Raw genomic sequence first — 20616 nt, forward strand, 5'->3', positions numbered from 1 at the left:
AGCCAGAACTTATACAGGTCCTATGAAAGGGAAATTTGTCCCCACTGATTCAAAAAGAGCACATCATGCACATTTATAGCAAACTACTGCTTAGTTGTGCCACATAACTGCTCTCATACTTCTTGTGTTTGTTGCAGAATTTGGTGTTACATCATGAATTTAAACATAATGACTAGGGACCAGATTTCAATGATCTAAAAACAGCAAAATATGCAAGTGTTTATGACCTAAAACTTACATAAATATAACCTTAAAAACTAAAATATGACTTTATATAAAATATATCTTTGTTAATTTTTTCATAAAGCATGTAATACAAAATCCTCTTTTGAACAAAATGTGTGTGTGGTACTTACTTTTTGGAGTATAATATTTATTTTTTGCAGTATTTGATACCAGCACTTATATTTGATATGACAACGTATGATTGGTAAAGAAACCAGAAAGTACACAGAACAATAACAGCTATACAAACAATAAAACCATGTTTTTTCTACTGCACACCATGTGTTTAAAGTATTCCAAATTAGTTAACACTTGTATGTCTACATCTACATCTACATACATCCTGCAAGTCACTGTGTGGTGTTTAGCGGTGGATACTCTGTGCCACTACTAATCACGTCTTTTCCTGTTCCACTCACAAATAGGGCAAGAGGAAAATGATTGTCTATATGCCTCTGTATGAGCACTGATTTCTTGTATCTTATCTCTGTGGTCCTTACATGAAGCATATGTTGATGGCAGTAGAACTGTTCTGCAGTCAGCTTCAAATGCCATTTCTCTAAATTTTCTCAGTAGTGTTCCTTGGAAGGGGAGTGGGGGTGGGGGTGGGGGTGGGGGTGGGGGTGGGGAATGCCACCTTCACTCAATGGATTCCCATTTGAGTTTCCGAAGCATCTCCGTAGTACTTGCATGTTGCTCAGACCTATCAGTAACAAATCTAGCAATCTGCCTCTGAGGTGCTTCAGTGTCTTTCTTAAATCTGATGTGCTGCAGATCCCAAACTTTCAAGCAGTACTCAATAATAGATCACACCTGTGTCCCATATGCAGTCTCTTTTACACATGGACCACACTTTTCCAAAATTCTGTCAGCAAACCAAAGTTGACAATTTGCCTTCCCGCCCACAATCCTCATATGCTCGTTCCATTTCATATCGCTTTACAACGTTATGCCCAGATATTTTAACAATGTGATTGTGTCTGTCAGGACACTACTAATGCTATATTCAAACATTACAGGTTTGTTCCTCCTACCTGTCTGCATTAACTTACATTTTTCCACATTTAGAGCTAGCTGTCATTCATCATACCAACTAGGAATTTTGTCAAATTCGTCATATATCTCCCTATAGTCATTCAGCAACTATAACTTCCTGTACACCAAAGCATCATCAACAAACAACCACAGATTATTGCCCACCCTGTCAATTATGCAGATAGAAAATAACAATGGCCGTATCATACTTCCCTTGGGCACTCCTGATGATACCCTTGACTCTGAAGAATGCTTACTGTCGAGGACACTGTACTGGGTTCTATTACTTAAGAACCTAAGAACTTAAGAATACTTACATGTCTGGGAACCTATTCCATATGCTCATACCTTCATTAATGGTCTGTAATGGGACACCATGTCAAATGCTTTTTGGAAATCTAAATATGTGGAATCTGCACTTTCCCAACCACCCAATGTACACATCATATCATGTTATAAAAAGGCAAGCTGAGTTTTGCACGAGCTCTGCTTTTTAAAACCATGCTGATTTGTGGACGTAAGCTTTTTGGTCTCAAGAAAATTTGTTCTAATTGAACTCAGAATATGTTGAAGAACTGTGCAGCAAACCGATGTTAAGGACATTACTTTGTAATATTGTGGGTTCCTTCTTTTACCATTCTTAGACAAAGGAGTCACCTAAGCTTTTTTCCATTTGCTTGTGGCTTTTGTGCTGTGTGAGAGATATGCAATAAATGCATGCTAAGTAAGAGGCCAGTACCATAGAGTACTTTCTGTAAAATCAATTTGGGATTCTATCTGGACTTGGCAACATACTTGTTTTCAACACTTTCAGTTGTTTGTCTACTCCAGGAATTCCTATTACTGTGTTGTTAGTCTGCGCAATGGTCAAACGACAGTATGTTTGTATGATTTTCCTCTGTGAACGATTTCCTAAATGAAAAATTTTGTAGCTTCAGCTTTTCTTTCGCTATCTTTTACTGTTACGGTAGACTGGCCAACGAGCAATTGGATGGAAGCCTTACAGCCACATAGTGATTTTACATAGGACCAGAATTTTCTCTGGTTCATGCCCAGATCTTTTGATAATATACAATGGTGGCAGATCTTTTTACAGACTCAGGAATCTCTGCTAACCTTTGCCTATTGTTGTTTGTGCATTCTTATTTGAACCAAGAGTTCAACAGCCTTTGCTCCCTCAGCATTTTCAGAATTCCATTGTAAAACTATAGTGGGTGTTTTCCATCAATAATCCACATGTTAGGCAAGTACTGTTCCACAGCACAGATTCAGGAGTCTGTGCAATGGTCAGACACAGATATGTTTGTATGATACTCCTGTGTGAACAATTTCCTGAACATGAAATTTTGAAACTTTGGCTCTTTTTTTTCTATCGTCTACTAGTCAATGAGTGACTGCATGAAAGTTTCAGACCCTCTTAATGAATTTACGTAGGACCAGAATTTTCTCTGGTTCCCTGCCAGATCTTTTGCTAAGGTATGGTGGTAGTTGTATGCTTTAGTGCACAGATCTTTTTACAGGCACATTCTGCTGGAGAACACGTCACAATGTTTTGTTCATTTTCTCAGCCACCACGAGCTCATCCTAACTTACTCTGCTCTTGTTGCACTATATCCAGGTTGTCATACAGCCAAGTACCAGCAGCTTCCAGTATTGTGATGGCTTTTGGTACCACTGAAAAGGTGGCGTTGGTGTATGCCAAGTTTCCAGACAAGGTATCTGTAAAGACTTCTTTCTCAGTTTTGATAGCATTTGATTCATCACTGTCAGTCTCACAGAAGATGGCATTTATTTTGGTGTAGTTGGCACAGTAATACTTAGTAGCATTAAGCCAAGAAGACCATAAGTAAGGATGGGCTGAGGGGGGGAGGAGGGGGAGTGTAGGTGCTTTTTCCTTGAATTTCTCCATATGTAGCATAGCTTTCACATAAATTTTCTTGCCACAGGAAATTAATTTGCAACAGCAAGGAAATTTGATTGCACCTAATGTGCAACTCTGTGTAACACATGTGCAAGGCAAATGAAGCACAACATATTGGGACAGAGAATCTGAAGCCCCTTGGCTGCTTTAGCCTTATATGAAGCACCATCTGATAATAGCAGCGAAATGTTATGTCTGTTCACACTATCCACAGTTACTTCATTGAGTTGTCCGAATGACAGTTTTCAAATTGTTTACTCTCTCAAAAGCTTCATATGTTAGGAGCAACATTTTCCAGGCCTGTCAGCTTATAGAACACCAACAATAACATTTGTGCCATTATGCCCTCCCACATTATTGGTTTCATCTGTGGACACCCAGACCTTTTCATCAGCAACACTAATTTGTATTTAGTTGAGCACCTCCTCATATCAGATGTAAAAATAGTTCTTTCTCAATGTAGATTCATTTGGAATTGGATATGTTACATACCTATCCATGAACTGTCTGAAGCATGGATTTTTTGGCAAAAATCTAGATCAGAGCCAGCAGCAGTTACAGCTGTGCTTATTTACCGCTCATAGGTTGCAACATATCAGTTTGCATAGCAAATGGGATGATTCTTTAGATAACAAATGAGAGGCAATGTATTTCTAGCACCAAAATTGAAACTATTGTCTTGTTTGCTGTTTTTTGGTATGTTAATGAGTTTTGAGAGAAATATTTTGTGATTATGGTAGTGAGTGATATAAAATGTACTGATTTAAATGATTTAGTTTTACATGGCAACATTGCTGATTGATCCATGTCTCAAGGATTAATTGCAGAGATGCAAACATGTATTGATTGTGGTTGTGAAGTGCTTTCAAACCCTCATCTGGCCATCCTGATTTAGGTTTTCCATGATTTCCTTATTTCGCTTCAGCAAATGCTCTGATGGTTGCTTTGAAAGGGCACAGCTGATTTCCTTCCCCATCCTTGCCTAATCTGAGCTTGTGCTCTGTCTCTAATGACCTTGCTGGCGATGGGAGACAAAAACACTAATATCTTTGATGAAATGACTACATCATCAATCTGCACAAGCACATTGGGTAAGTGGATCAGTGTTTTTTAATTAAATCATGGGAGAACGTAGATGGATCAGTGTTCATTAATAATAGAGCCACAGGTTATGTTACTTAACATTGAGCCATCTACTTTCTCCTATGATTTAATTTTTGAGCCATATAATCAGTGTGCTTGCACAGGTAAATTGTGTAGCAAAACAGAACAGAGAAATATGTCACCGCTTTACCAGCAAATTTTGCATTATATGTTTTACATATCTGTGTTCAGAAACTAAAGTTTATGCGACATTTCCAGTTAATGTTTTTAATAAGAAAAACTAGCAGTAAATTTTTGTATATACTTTCAGGACAGACCGTGTCCGATGCTGGCCCTGATGCTCTTAGTGGTTTATGTAATCCTGACAACAGCATTCTTCAGTGCTGCCTACAACAAATGGGACTGGGCCGCAAAGTGGTAATATGTAGTAGTTGGTTTGTTTTAGTCAGGAGTTACATTATGCTATAGAAGGTGCATCTCAGTTAAAGACCTTTGTGTACGTATATAATTTCTGGTTTGTTCTAATTGTACTTATTTCCAGCCCAGAAAGACAAAATTGTATCCTTCATGAACAGTAGGTTGTAAATGTGTTTAGTAGATGTCCCATGCAGATCAAGCCATGGTGATAGTAGGCCATTTTAAGTACAAGAAAACTGATTTGACATTGCTTCAGGACAGCACAATTTTCAGATTCTTGTGGAAAATGGCTTCAATATAATAACTGAATCTAGTTATGAAGTAAAACAAAGAACTTTTTAAAAATTGGAGTGGATATTCATTAATTCAGTAATGGCTGTGGAGCAGCAACACTCTCCTAATGTGAGAAACTTAACACAGGGAAACTGTTGAAATATGATGAAGTTTTCATTGTTAGTCCTCACTCATTATTGTTATAGTTTAACTTTCATACATACTGTGCACAAAGGTAAGGACATCATAGAATACAAGATTTCGCAGCCAGTATTTGCGTTATTGATGAGGCTTACCATAATTATGAGAATAAAAGATGATGCTGATTTCTTTCAAGAGGCTTCCTGAGAAAAAATTATTTTTAACGTATTCTGACACATCAAAATTACAAACTGTTTTATTGATGTAAAATATCTGCCTAAAAAGTTAACATTATAACTATTCTAAATTTGTGCCATTTATTGATTGATTGTCCCAGTGAGTGTCAACAACATTGAAGCATGAAACACTTAAATATGTCACTGGCCCCTATGTAGACTTTTCCCATCTCCTGCAGAAATGAATACTGTTGTTGAGTATTTGTCGAATTTTAAAGTCATTTCAATTTCAGCTACAAATGGATTCAGGAAAACTGTAGTTTAAATATGGTGGATTTTCTGAGAAAGCCAGAGTACGCGATATAGATTCCAATGGTTGGTAACATGATGTAATTTACTGTCTGCTCACTATTCCACTCCTTGATCTCATCTGATGCTCAGCCAAGCTGGTATCACCATTCCCTATCCGACCTTTCTGTAGTGCTGTGCTTGAAACAGGACTGGAATATCTTCAAGTGTGCAAGTCGTATGTAACAACAGCCACTAATACATAAATAAAAGATTGCGATCGTGATTCAGTCCAATTCTTGAACGTGGCACATCCTACTATCTACTGACGTCTGTTGGTACTATTTCCACATTGGGTCTTGCTGCTGTAATTTATTCTCGTGACAACAATTGCAGTTTGATGTGATTTATTTTGTTTGTTAGACAGTTCATGCTCGATTAATTTTCCTCTTGCTTCATCCGAATATTACAGTCATACAGTAACATTTTTATCCAGTGTTCTAATACTTGAACAGTGACCAAACTTCTCATTTACAGCCCCCTGAGTAAATCATTACAATCATTCATAGTCAAACAAAATGTGATCTGGGTTCAGAATCAAGTACTGTTTTTTTTAAGGCCAACATTTCTGCTTTTGACTGTTACCCTTTCTTAACCTCTTAACTCATTTTTTTTTCCCAAATAGAAAGATGATGAGACTTACCAAACAAAAGCGCTGGCAGGTCGATAGACACACAAACAAACACAAACATACACACAAAATTCTAGCTTTCGCAACAAACGGTTGCTTCGTCAGGAAAGAGGGAAGCAACCGTTTGTTGCGAAAGCTAGAATTTTGTGTGTATGTTTGTGTTTGTTTGCGTGTCTATCGACCTGCCAGCGCTTTTGTTTGGTAAGTCTCATCATCTTTCTTTTTAGATATATTTTTTCCACGTGGAATGTTTCCCTCTGTTGAAATTGAAATAAGAACACCGTGAATTCATTGTCCCAGGAAGGGGAAACTTTATTGACACATTCCTGGGGTCAGATACATCACATGATCACACTGACAGAACCACAGGCACATAGACACAGGCAACAGAGCATGCACAATGTCGGCACTAGTACAGTGTATATCCACCTTTCGCAGCAATGCAGGCTGCTATTCTCCCATGGAGACGATCGTAGAGATGCTGGATGTAGTCCTGTGGAACGGCTTGCCATGCCATTTCCACCTGGCGCCTCAGTTGGACCAGCGTTCGTGCCAGACGTGCAGACCGCGTGAGACGACGCTTCATCCAGTCCCAAACATGCTCAATGGGGGACAGATCCGGAGATCTTGCTGGCCAGGGTAGTTGACTTACACCTTCTAGAGCATGTTGGGTGGCACGGGATACATGCGGACGTGCATTGTCCTGTTGGAACAGCAAGTTCCCTTGCCGGTCTAGGAATGGTAGAACGATGGGTTCGATGACGGTTTGGATGTACCGTGCACTATTCAGTGTCCCCTCGACGATCACCAGTGGTGTACGGCCAGTTTAGGAGATCGCTCCCCACACCATGATGCCGGGTGTTGGCCCTGTGTGCCTCGGTCGTATGCAGTCCTGATTGTGGCGCTCACCTGCACGGCGCCAAACACGCATACGACCATCATTGGCACCAAGGCAGAAGCGACTCTCATCGCTGAAGACGACACGTCTCCATTCGTCCCTCCATTCATGCCTGTCGCGACACCACTGGAGGCGGGCTGCACGATGTTGGGGCGTGAGCGGAAGACGGCCTAACGGTGTGCGGGATCGTAGCCCAGCTTCATGGAGACGGTTGCGAATGGTCCTCGCCGATACCCCAGGAGCAACAGTGTCCCTAATTTGCTGGGAAGTGGCGGTGCGGTCCCCTACGGCACTGCGTAGGATCCTACAGTCTTGGCGTGCATCCGTGTGTCGCTGCGGTCCAGTCCCAGGTCGACGGGCACGTGCACCTTCCGCCGACCACTGGCGACAACATCGATGTACTGTGGAGACCTCACGCCCCACGTGTTGAGCAATTCGGCGGTACGTCCACCCGGCCTCCCGCATGCCCACTATACGCCCTCGCTCAAAGTCCGTCAACTGCACATACGGTTCACGTCCACGCTGTCGCGGCATGCTACCAGTGTTAAAGACTGCGATGGAGCTCCGTATGCCACGGCAAACTGGCTGACACTGACGGCGGCGGTGCACAAATGCTGCGCAGCTAGCGCCATTCGACGGCCAACACCGCGGTTCCTGGTGTGTCCGCTGTGCCGTGCGTGTGATCATTGCTTGTACAGCCCTCTCACAGTATCCGGAGCAAGTATGGTGGGTCTGACACACCGGTGTCAATGTGTTCTTTTTTCCATTTCCAGGAGTATATATATATATATATATATATATATATATATATATATATATATATATATATATATATATATATATATATATTAATGAAAACATCCTGCAATGAATGGTATTACATATAGACATATAAAGACAGCTTTTAAAGCTCAAAATAGCAAGTTACAAAATTTTGAAAATCACCAATAATAAAATCCAGAGTATACTCATGCACTGGACTTTGACTATAATATCCTGAATCTTGAAGTCATTTTTTAGTTTTGTGTAGCTGGGAAGTCTAATCATATATTTCACAACAGTTTCCTATGAAAATAAATTTTTGAGAAGCTCGCTGTAACACAGTTGATGTATTTATCTCATACCAGTGGTGAGCGATTGTTGTTCAATTGATGAACTGTCATCACTTTCAGTCTCTTGTGAAATAACATTACATTCTTCTTTACTTTCTGGGCTGCTAAATTCACTGTCAGACTCAATATAACTACAGTAATGCTTTTTTGAAGGCATTGTCTAAACAACAATATAGGAGAGAGTCTGAAAGCATACGTTTTGTTCTCGTGTATCCAAAGTGGCACGCAGTAAAGACAATATCTAATGGCAACCACCTCAACCAAAAAATGACGGCCAGGCTACAAATGTAATACCTGATGCTCTCTAGCAATTGAACATGCGATTATCAGTGCTGAAATGGATATAAGCAGCGTTTTCTTTTTTTGAAAATCTCTTCTTAAGTTGCCCGAGTATACTTGGGATTTTAAATTTCTGTCAAAATAATGAAAACATGATACTTGGGGGCTTTATGTTAAGGGTTTAAAAAGCAGCATTAATGTTTGTACATGGTAGCCATACATATATGGCAACTTTTATTGCAAAAATGGTTCAAATACAACAGTTATCAAAATGACAGAATTTAGTGCTACTTCCTTCTGTGTTTCACAACATTATCAAATTTTAAGCAGAGCAATAGTGACTAGTTCATAGTTTGAAATGTATCTCTTACCCTAGCACCATGTGAGTCAAATTTAACACGATTGTTTGAGCAATGTATGTACTGTACCGAGCATTTCAGCGTATCAGGAAATCTTGAGCCTGTTTGAAAATGAGTATCCTTTGCCCTGCCTTGCCCTTCTGAATTCTTCAAAATAAATGTGCACATAACTGCAATAGCCAAAGCTTCATGTGTAAATGCACAGACAACTTCTACATATTATATTAAACAACATAATAATGTTAACCCCAGTAGCGAGAGTGCAGTCTGTGAATATAAGATGCCCCAGTATTTCCTGAATAGGGACTTTTGCAAAAAATCTTGTCTTATAACTAAAATGACTAGATAAAAAATCTACTCACCAAGCCGTAGCAGGTGAACATACAAAAGGATTTAAATTTTTACAAGCTTTCAGAGATAGAGGCTCTTTCTTCTGGCAGAAGAGTTGAATGGGAAGGAAGAGGGGTGAAGGAAAACAACGGAAGAGGTTTAGGGAAAGGGGTACAGTTCAGAAAAGTCACCCAGAACCCCGGGTAAGGGGAGATTTGCCGGACGGGATGAGAAGGAAAGACTTGTTGTTGGGGACTGCATCAGACGAGGTTTAAAAAACTGAGAGCTTAAAGGTGAAAGTCAGGGTAATATGCAAGACAGAGATTGCTACTAAAACATCGTGCATGAGTTAATAAGAGTGAAAAGTTAGGTGCATTGTATGTAACAGAGGTGGGAGGGTGGACGACGAAAAATAGACAAGTCGAAAAATGAAAGATGTAGGAAACTAAAATTGATTGAAGAACAACTTACTATGAACAAATGCTGAGACAGAAGGCATTAATGTAAATTAAGGCCAGATGGGTGGTGAGAACCAAGGCCATGTTGTTGTGCTAGTTCCCACCTGCGGAGTTCTGAGAAACTGGTGTCAGGGGGAAGAATCCAGATGGCGCGTATAGTGAAACAAGCACCGAGGTCATGACTGTTATGTTGTGCAGCATTCTCTGCAACAGGATATTGTGTGTTGCCAGTATACACGCTCTGCCTACGCCCATTCATCATGACTGATAACTGGTTGCTCTCCCTTTGATAGTTTATGTTTTGCCAGTTACAGGGCTGGGATAGGTGGTGGTAGGAGGGAGTATAGGGCAAGTCTTGCAGCATGGACGGTCACTGGGGTAGGAGCCAGAGGGTAGGGAGATAGGTGCAGAAGGAACATAGGGTCTGACAAGGATATTGCGGAGATTGGGAGGGTGACAAAAAGCTATTCAAGGTGTCGTAGGCAGATTCTCAGACAGAATGGATCTCATTTCAGGACATGATTTTAGGAAGTCCTGACCTTGTCAAAGTAGCTGATTGATACATTCTATGTCAAACATTCCCTCCCATACAGTCTTGGCATTCAACGCAAATGTATTTGTTTGGATATAGACTCTTTACATAAATACATCACAACTCTCACTTCAACCTTCACTGGACATAATCATCCCAACAGCCTAGGTAGAAAGCAAATTTCTTGGGCCATCACATCCAATCCTGGTACTGCTGATCCCTCCAAAAAACAACCTCGGAGCACAACATTTGTTACCTGGTATTATCCTGGTCTTGAATGTATCAATCAGCTACTTCGACATGGCATCCATCTCCCTACCTTATGGCGCCTACCACTGCGACCGTCCCCGCTGAAAACCTTGTCCTGTGCACCCTCCTACCACCACCTATTGCAGCCCTGTAACCGACAAAAAATATACTATCAAAGGGAGAGCCACCTGTGAAATGACACATCATATACCAGCTGTTATGTAAACATTGTTCGGCCTTTTACATCAGCATGACTACCACCCAGTTATCAGTCAGGATGAATGGGCATAGGCAGAGCGTGTACACTGGCAACACACAATATCCTGTTGCAGAGCACGTTGCACAACATGACAGTCATGACCTGGTGCTTGCTTCACTACAAGCACCATCTGGATTCTTCCCCCAGACACCAATTTCTCAGAACTCCGCAGGTGGGAACTAGCGCTCCAATATGTCCTCGGTTCTCGCCACCCAACTGGCCTTAATTTACATTAATGCCTTCTGTCTCAGCATTTGTTCACAGTAAGTACTCTTTTCTTCACTCCATTTTGGTTCCCTACATCTTTCATTTTCTGAGTTATCAATTTTTTGCCTTCCACCCTCCCACCTCTGTTACATACACTGCACTTAGCTTTTCACTCTTATTAACTCGTATATGATGTTTTAGTAGTGATCTCTGTCTTGCATTATTACCCTGTCATTAACCTTTAAGCTCTCAGGTTTTCAAATCTTGCCTGGTGGAGTCCCCAACAATAAGTCTTTCCTTCTAATCCCATCTGGTATGTCTCCCCTGATGTGGAGTTCTGAGTGATTTTCTGATTTGTACACCTTTCCCTAAGCCTCACCAGTCGTTTTCCTTTACCCCTATTCCTTCCCCCTCAAGTCTTCTGCCAGAAGGAGGAGGCACTGGTTAAGAAAGCTTGTAAAAATTTAAATCCTTTGAGCTGATTTTTTATCTATCTGTTTATATAATATATCTAAAAACAAAGATGATGTGACTTACCGAACGAAAGTGCTGGCAGGTTGATAGACACACAAACAAACACAAAAAATTCAAGCTTTCGCAACAAACTGTTGCTTCATCAGGAAAGAGGGAAGGAGAGGGAAAGACGAAAGGATGTGGGTTTTAAGGGAGAGGGTAAGGAGTCATTCCAATCCCGGGAGCGGAAAGACTTACCTTGGGGGACAAAAGGACAAGTATACACTCGCGCACACACACACACACACACACACACACACACACACACACACACACACACATACACAGACACAAGCAGACATTTGTAAAGGCAAAGAGTTTGGGCAGAGATGTCAGTCGAGGCAGAAGTAGAGGCAAAGATGATGTTGAAAGACAGGTGAGGTATGAGTGGCGGCAAATTGAAATTAGCGGAGATTGAGGCCTGGCGGATAACGAGAAGAGAGGATATACTGAAGGGCAAGTTCCCATCTCCGGAGTGCTGACAGGTTGGTGTTAGTGGGAAGTATCCAGATAACCCGGACGGTGTAACACTGTGCCAAGATGTGCTGGCCGTGCACCAAGGCATGTTTAGCCACAGGGTGATCCGCTTTACCAACAAACACTGTCTGCCTGTGTCCATTCATGCGAATGGACAGTTTGTTGCTGGTGCCAAGATGTGCTGGACGTGCACCAAGGCATGTTTAGCCACAGGGTGATCCTCATTACCAACAAACACTGTCTGCCTGTGTCCATCCACATAGAAAGCTTCACAGTGTAGGCAGGTTAGTTGGTAAATCACGTGGGTGCTTTCATACGTGGCTCTGCCTTTGATCGTGTACACCTTCCGGGTTACAGGACTGGAGTAGGTGGTGGTGGGAGGGTGCATGGGACAGGTTTTACACCGGGGACAGTTACAAGGATAGGAGCCAGAGGGTAGGGAAGGTGGTTTGGGGATTTCATAGGGATGAACTAACAGGTTACGAAGGTTAGGTGGACGGTGGAAAGACACTCTTGGTGGAGTGGGGAGGATTTCATGAAGGATGGATCTCATTTCAGGGCAGGATTTGAGGAAGTCGTATCCCTGCTGGAGAGCCACATTCAGAGTCTGATCCAGTCCCGGAAAGTATCCTGTCACAAGTGGGGCACTTTTGGGGTTGTTCTGTGGGAGGTTCTGGGTTTGAGGGGGTGAGGAAGTGGCTCTGGTTATTTGCTTCTATACCAGGTCGGGAGGATAGTTGTGGGATGCAAAAGATGTTTTCAGGTTGTTGGTGTAATGGTTCAGGGATTCCGGACTGGAGCAGATTCGTTTGCCACGAAGACCTAGGCTGTAGGGAAGGGACCGTTTGATGTGGAATGGGTGGCAGCTGTCATAATGGAGGTACTGTTGCTTGTTGGTGGGTTTGATGTGTGACGCTGGCCATTGGCCAGATGGAGGTCAACGTCAAAGAAAGTGGCATGGGATTTGGAGTAGGACCAGGTGAATCTGATGGAACCAAAGGAGTTGAGGTTGGAGAGGAAATTCTGGAGTTCTTCTTCACTGTGAGTCCAGATCATGAAGATGTCATCAATAAATCTGTACCAAACTTTGGGTTGGCAGGCCTGGGTAACCAAGAAGGCTTCCTCTAAGCGACCCATGAATAGGTTGGCGTACGAGGGGGCCATCCTGGTGCCCATGCCTGTTCCCTTTAATTGTTGGTATGTCTGGCCTTCGAAAGTGAAGAAGTTGTGGGTCAGGATGAAGCTGGCTAAGGTAATGAGGAAAGAGGTTTTTGGTAGGGTGGCAGATGATCGGTGTGAAGGGAACTGCTCCATCGCAGCGAGGCCCTGGATGTGCGGAATATTTGTGTATAGGGAAGTGGCATCAATGGTTACAAGGATGGTTTCCGGGGGTAACAGACTGGGTAGGGATTCCAGGCGTTCGAGAAAGTGGTTGGTGTCTTTGATGAAGGATGGGAGACTGCATGTAATGGGTTGAAGGTGTTAATCTACGTAGGCAGAGATACGTTCTGTGGGGGCTTGGTAGCCAGCTACAATGGGACGGCCGGGATGATTGGGTTTGTGAATTTTAGGAAGAAGGTAGAAGGTAGGGGTGTGGGGTGTTGGTGGGGTCAGGAGGTTGATGGAGTCAGGTGAAAGGTTTTGTAGGGGGCCTAAGGTTCTGAGGATTCCTTGAAGCTCCGCCTGGACATCAGGAATGGGATTACCTTGGTAAACTTTGTATGCAGTGTTGTCTGAAAGCTGACGCAGTCCCTCAGCCACATACTCCCGACAATCAAGTACCACGGTCGTGGAACCCTTGTCCGCCGGAAGAATGACGATGGATCGGTCAGCCTTCAGATCACGGATAGCCTGGGCTTCAGCAGTGGTGATGTTGGGAGTAGGATTGAGGTTTTTTTAAGAAGGATTGAGAGGCAAGGCTGGAAGTCAGAAATTCCTGGAAGGTTTGGAGAGGGTGATTTTGAGGAAGAGGAGGTGGGTCCCGCTGTGATGGAGGACGAAACTGTTCCAGGCAGGGTTCAATTTGGATAGTGTCTTGGGGAGTTGGACCATTAGGAGTAGGATTAGGATCATTTTTCTTCGTGGCAAAGTGATATTTCCAGCAGAGAGTATGGGTGTAGGACAGTAAATCTTTGACAAGGGCTGTTTGGTTGAATCTGGGAGTGGGGCTGAAGGTGAGGCCTTTGGATAGGACAGAGGTTTCGGATTGGGAGAGAGGTTTGGAGGAAAGGTTAACTACTGAATTAGGGTGTTGTGGTTCCAGATTGTGTTGATTGGAATTTTGAGGATTTGGGGGGAGTGGAGCTGGAAGTGGGAGATTGAGTAGATGGGAGAGACTGGGTCTGTGTGCAATGAGAGGAGGTTGAGGTTTGCTGGAAAGGTTGTGAAGGGTGAGTGAGTTGCCTTTCCGGAGGTGGGAAACCGGGAGATTGGATAGTTTTTTGAGGTGGAGGGTGGCATGCTGTTCTAATTTGCGATTGGCCTGTAGGAGGATGCTCTGAACAGTCGGTGTGGATGTGGGAGAGGAAAGATTGAGGACTTTTATTAAGAATAGGAGTTGACGGGTGTGTATTGGCTGAGTTGATGTGTAGGTGAAGGATTAGGTGGGTGAGGGCAATGGATTGTTCAGTTTGGAACTGGTATAGGGACTGATGGAAATTATTATGGGAAATATTATCAATAATTGATTATTTGTATTGTTATATTAGCTCACGTGGCCATCTTTCCTTCTTATGTAACCCTCTTGTCAGTCTTGGTTGTCGTCTGTCTTGTTGAAACTATCATCTGCTTTCTACCTTCTGTGCTAGTATTCTGATCTTTTTTTTATCGTTTATTTATCTGTACCACCCAGATTAATTAACACTTTGCCCCTACAACTTTTCTAGTACCAGTTCTCGTGCATGTAGACAGGCCCATTGTTGTTTTCAAATTTGCGTATAAGAATTCCACTTTTACTTACAAATTTGCCTGCAGTTCACTATAGTTCAGGGAATTCTCCTGATCATCTCTCGCTGATTTATTTTCAAATTTGACAGCTATTTTTTTCCTTGCCCTCCACTTCCCTTATTTATACACAATTCTTTCACATTTTTGTGTGTTTGTTTCTCCCCAGACTGCTCTGATTGACTTTTACTGCTGTCTCCTACATTACCTTATTTGCCAAGCAATGTTGTTTACGTTATCTCCTGTGATTTTATTTTACCATATGGCCAGTTTTTAAAATTTTGTCTCCTTTCACGATTTTGCCTATCGGCTTTTCTTCCAATCATTTTTTCGGATCATATAGATCACTCTTGTGGCGAGATGTTCCCGCCCACTCATTGCCTCTTGTTAACTGTTGCTTGATCTCATGATATTAGTGCGATTTTTTTGATTTTTCAAAATTTTTTCCCTCCTTTTTTTCTGTTTTTCCACCTTTTCCCACACTTTTTGCCACTGCCCTCTTTTCCAACACTCCAAACTGTTCTCTCTTGCCATCCCTTGCATCCCATCACATATTACATCCATTCTTTATGAAAACATGGTTTTGCACTACGTAAATTAAGGTTCCACATTCTGTTTCCTGAAACTTGCTTGTCCCTTGGAGTTACCCCCAAAGTCCTAATATTGAAAGTCGCTGTTTCTGGGTGTAATCCTACTCTACACCAGCCTCTTTTACAGTTTCAAATACAGCAATCTGTTGCACTTACCCAACTAATCTGTGACCTCTATGCCTCATCTGCCAGTTTCCACTCCACCAGACTTCTCTCCTTCTACAAAATCCTGCAGTTATCTGCCCCTCGTGTTTCCTTAAATGTTATCAGCTGCCAGGCCAACTTCAGACTGCAATAACATGCCAGACTTCACCTCAAAAAGCTATCCTCCCTTCACCTAAACTACCTCAACAGTGGTGTTTCCCTTCCTGTCCCTCTTCAGCTGCCCAAACAGCCACACCATCAACCACCACTCCTCTCCTACAAACCGAGCTTGGCCAAACTCCTTAACATCCCACAGCCTTCACCACTGCCTCCCAGACCTGTAATAACTCATAATCACAAAAACCAGTCACAATAATACAGTGTTCTCAACCTCTCATCCAAATGAGTCTCTCCCCCAGAATTATCTGTATTATCCACGGGTCTCACTTTGAGCCCTAAACCTTCATTTAACCATGCTGCTTTTGTGAAGGACCTACTTTCCTTTTCACATAATGTCAACTGGAAGTATCACTTCGCAACCCAATCCCAAAAACTTTTGAACAGCAGTCCTGATACTGAACCCTGCCTTGAATAGTTACGACACAGTCCCAACTTGATCCACCATCACTACCTCAGAATCATCCTTTAGAAGCCTTCCAAGAATTCCTCACATCTAGCATTGCCTCACAACCCTTCCTCAGGTCCCTACAACATGACCCCAACCTGTCCTTTGCAGAACTCCAGGCTCTACATTCCCTTAAAGCTGATGACTCCGTCATTATCCTCCCAGCAGACAAAGGATCTACAACTGTAGTACTTGACTGAAAGGAATATGTTTGTGAAGGTCTACAGCAGCTGCCTGACACCTCTACATACAGCGTCTGCCATCAAGATCCCATCCCTGTGATTCAAACTGACCTGCAGTCTCTCCTTAAAACCTCAGGCCCCTCACAAGGACTAACACCTGAATCCATAGAACTTCTCACCCCACCCAAACCAAGCTCCCCTACCTCTTACCTTCTTCCTAAGATCGACAAACCCAATCATACTGGCAGTCCTATAGTTGATGGCTTCACAGCACCCACCAAACATATATCTGCCTTAGTTGATCAACACTTGGAACCCATAGTACAAAAATTCCCCTCTGACATCAAAGATACCAACCATTTCCTAGATTGTCTGAAATCTGTGCCCGTCCCTCTCCCACCACACACCTTACTTGTCACCATTGATGCCACCTCCCTATATACAAACATCCCCCATGTACACAGTCTGTCTGCTGCTGTACATTTCCTCTGTCAGTGTCCACCTGATTCCAAACTTGTGAAATCCTGTCTACTCACCTTAATCAACATTATACTTACCAGCAACTGCTTTGCCTTTGAAAGGCAGACATTCAGTCATATCAGAAGTATGGCCATGGGAATGAGGATGGCACCTTCCTGTGCTAAGCTTTTCATGGGTCGCTTGGAAGGGGCTTTCCTGGGATCCATAAGTCTTCAGCCCATGGAATGTTTAGATATATTGATGACATCTTTACCATATGGACTCACGGTGAGGCTGACCGGCTAAAATTCGTGGAATCTCTGAATACCTTCTCCCAATTAAATTTCACATGGTCCCATTCTGAATCCAGTTTTGTTGATGTTGATCTCGTCCTCACCGAAGGCCAGCTACACACTTCTGTCCACATTAAAAAAATGGTTCAAATGGCTCTGAGCACTATGGGACTCAACATCTTAGGTCATAAGTCCCCTAGAACTTAGAACTACTTAAACCTAACTAACCTAAGGACATCACACAACACCCAGCCATCACGAGGCAGAGAAAATCCCTGACCCCGCCGGGAATCGAACCCGGGAACCCGGGTGTGGGAAGCGAGAACGCTACCGCACGACCACGAGATGCGGGCTGTCCACATTAAACCTACCAACAAACAACAGTACTTACATTTTGACAGTTGCCATCCTTTCCATGTCAAACGTTCCTTCCCATACAGCCTAGGCATCCGAGGCAAACATATTTGTTCAGATGCAGACTCTTTACAGCAATACACCACCATTCTCACCTCAGCCTTCACCATACGTAATTACCCCACCAGTCTAGTTAAAAAGCAGATTTCCTGGGCCATCACATCCAATTCTGGTACTGCTGATCCCTCCACGAAACAGCTTCGGACCACACCATTGGTGACTCAGTATTATCCGGGTCTGGAATGTGTCAATCAGCTACATTGACAGAGCCTTGATTTACTAAAATCCTGCCCTGAAGTGAGATCCATTCTATCTAAAATTTTGCCGACAGCACCTAGAACAGATTTCCGTCGCCATCCCAATCTCTGCAATATTCTTGTCAGAGCCTGTGCTCCTTCTGCACCCATCTCCATACCCTATGGCTCCTACCCCTGTGACCATCCCCACTGAAAGACTTGCACCATGCACCCTCCTACCACCTGCTATTCCAGCCCTGTAACCGGGAAAACATAATCAAAGGGAGTCACCTGTGAAACAACACATCATATACCAGCTGTAATGTAAACACTTTTTGGGCTTTTACAGCAGCATGACTACCACCCAGTCATCAGTCAGGATGAATGGGCATAGGCAGAGTGTGTATAATGGCAATACACAATATCCTGTTGCAGAGAATGCTGCACAACATAACAGTCATGACCTCGGTGCTTGTTTCACTACATGCACCATCTGGATTCTTCCCCCCTCATACCAGTTTCTCAGAATTCCGCAGGTGGGAACTAGCACTACAACATGTCCTTGGGCCTTGCCACCCACCTGGCCTTAATTTACACTAATGCCTTCCGTCTCAGCATTTGTTCACAGTAAGTACTCTTTTCTTCACTCCATTTTGGTTCCCTACATCTTTCATTTTCTGCTTGTCTATTTTTCATTGTTCATGCTCCCACGTCTGTTACATACTTAGCTTTTCACACTTATTAACTTGTGCATGATGTTTTAGTAGTGATCTCTGTCTTGCATATTACACTGTCTTTCATCTTTAAGCTCTCAGGTTTTCAAATCTTGTCTGGTGGAGTCCTCAAAAATAAGTCTTTCCTTCTCATCCCATCTGGTAAGTCTCCCCTGACCCAAGGTTCTGGGTGACTTTTCTGAACTGTACCCCTTTCCCTTAACCTCTCCCATTGTTTTCCTTCATCCCTCTTCCTTCCCCTTCAACTCTTCTGCCAGAAGAAAGAGCCACTGGCTCTGAAAGCTTGTAAAAATTTAAATACTTTTATGTGTGTTCACCTGCTGCCACTAATTGATTATTTTAGTTTTCTTATAATTGGATAAATACAGTAGTCCCCTGCCTAACATCTCATCTTCCAGTGCCAGAAGCATTTGCATTGGCTTTAATGTCCTAGAAAGCAGTTACAGTCTCAAATAACCTCAGCAAACCAAACTCCTCATAAGTAGCCACTCAATGGTCAGTTCTTGATATCACGAGATCATTGCCTAGGTTCGTGGAGTTGCACCGTCATATGTTATGGAGCTTATAGTGGGGAGGGATTCACACTGTTTGTTTTCTTTACTATACTTTATACTAAGGCTCACAAATTGACAAATTTCAGTCCTTTTCTGTAAAAAGTTTTTTTTCTATGATGTCTATGTAATTTGTAACATAGTAGTGATCAGATGTTAATAAATCTGCAGTATTAGAAAAATGAATTTGTTGATTCCCTGACCCCAGTGTGTGATCTGCCACTGCCGATTTATCCATATTTCCCAGCTGACAGTTGTTTTTGTGTTCGTTATCTCTCCGAGTTCCAATAATATATAATTTTTTTTTTTAATTTTCCAGAAAATGGCCTTTGTCATTAAAGTAAGCAATAAATACAATAAGGAACTGACAAAAAGTAAACAGTCAATTATTGTTAAGGAAGTGGTTTAACTTTGGAACATAATTTTAAAATTTTTCAGAAAGTTAACCTGTATTATCATAGTAAGCAATGAGTACAAGAACAGTCAGTTTTTTTAAAGGAGATGGTTTCTTTTTGGAACCACTATGACATTCAGTTCTCAACAATCCATCATTTCATGAGATATATTTGAAAGTAATTTCGCATTTTCTTACACACACTCCCACTTCTCAAAACTTCCATGAACTCATAATACTTAAAACAAATTAAAGTCCACATAACAAACAAAAATGGGCCTAAAATTTAATAAATTCCTGTCAGAAGTATGTACTGTCCAGTGATTTCATTTCAAAACTGCTCTTAAAAGCTGTAGTCCAGAGTCAGATTTCTGTAACAATGGCTTGAGTGATTCTTACTTTCATAGTCACTGATCACTTCAGTATGATAGCTAAAAAGAGAAAAAACATCACAATCTCTTCAGTCATGGATCACAGTCTTCGTGCGGACTGTTGCTTTGAACATTTTAAGTGACTGCTACAGTGCACTAAAGTCATAGAAGTACCTCATTGTACCACTAGTTGGCAATGTCTTGCAGTAGCACCAGTGGCTTCATGCAAAGGGCACTAATATTTTTAAAAAAGTGGTGGCAGAAACCACTGGTAGTAAGGGAACAAGATGGGTTTTAATGCTTTTTAGTAGTTTCTGTAGGGGCACAAGCGCAATTGTTCTCTGTGGAATATGGATAAATCAGCAAGCCATGCAATAAGACTAGCGACCACCAAATTTGTTTATCTTTATCTGATACTGTAGTTTTCTCACAATGTAATCACTACTGTGTTAGGATGTACAGGCAGGCCACAGAAATTCAAAAGTGCAAAACCAGCTTTAACAAAAAAGAAAAGGGATTAAAATTAGACAAGTTGTGGGCCTTAATACTAAATAAAACAGCACCAACCCTTTACCATTATAAGCTCCATAACGTAACTTGGTGTGACTGCACGATCATAGACAGTAATCTGATGACATCATGAACCATCTATCGCAAGGATGCTTATAAACACATAGGCTTGCTGAGCTCATTTCAGACTGTAACTGCTTTCTAAGTTGTTAAAGTCTCTGAAGAT

General features: G+C 42.2%; 1 protein-coding gene across 1 annotated transcript in view; it reads left to right on the forward strand.

The window, feature by feature from the left end:
* LOC126259681 (transcriptional protein SWT1) overlaps positions 1-20616 on the forward strand; it is a 260925-nt gene that overhangs the window by 124880 nt on the left and 115429 nt on the right. Inside the window, exon 11 of the mRNA XM_049956640.1 lies at positions 4596-4702. Coding sequence (XP_049812597.1) covers positions 4596-4702 — 107 coding nt within the window. The remainder of the gene's footprint in view (positions 1-4595; positions 4703-20616) is intronic.

This window comes from Schistocerca nitens, chromosome 5, assembly GCF_023898315.1.
Source record: "Schistocerca nitens isolate TAMUIC-IGC-003100 chromosome 5, iqSchNite1.1, whole genome shotgun sequence".
In the NCBI taxonomy this organism is placed as follows: Eukaryota; Metazoa; Arthropoda; class Insecta; order Orthoptera; family Acrididae; genus Schistocerca; species Schistocerca nitens.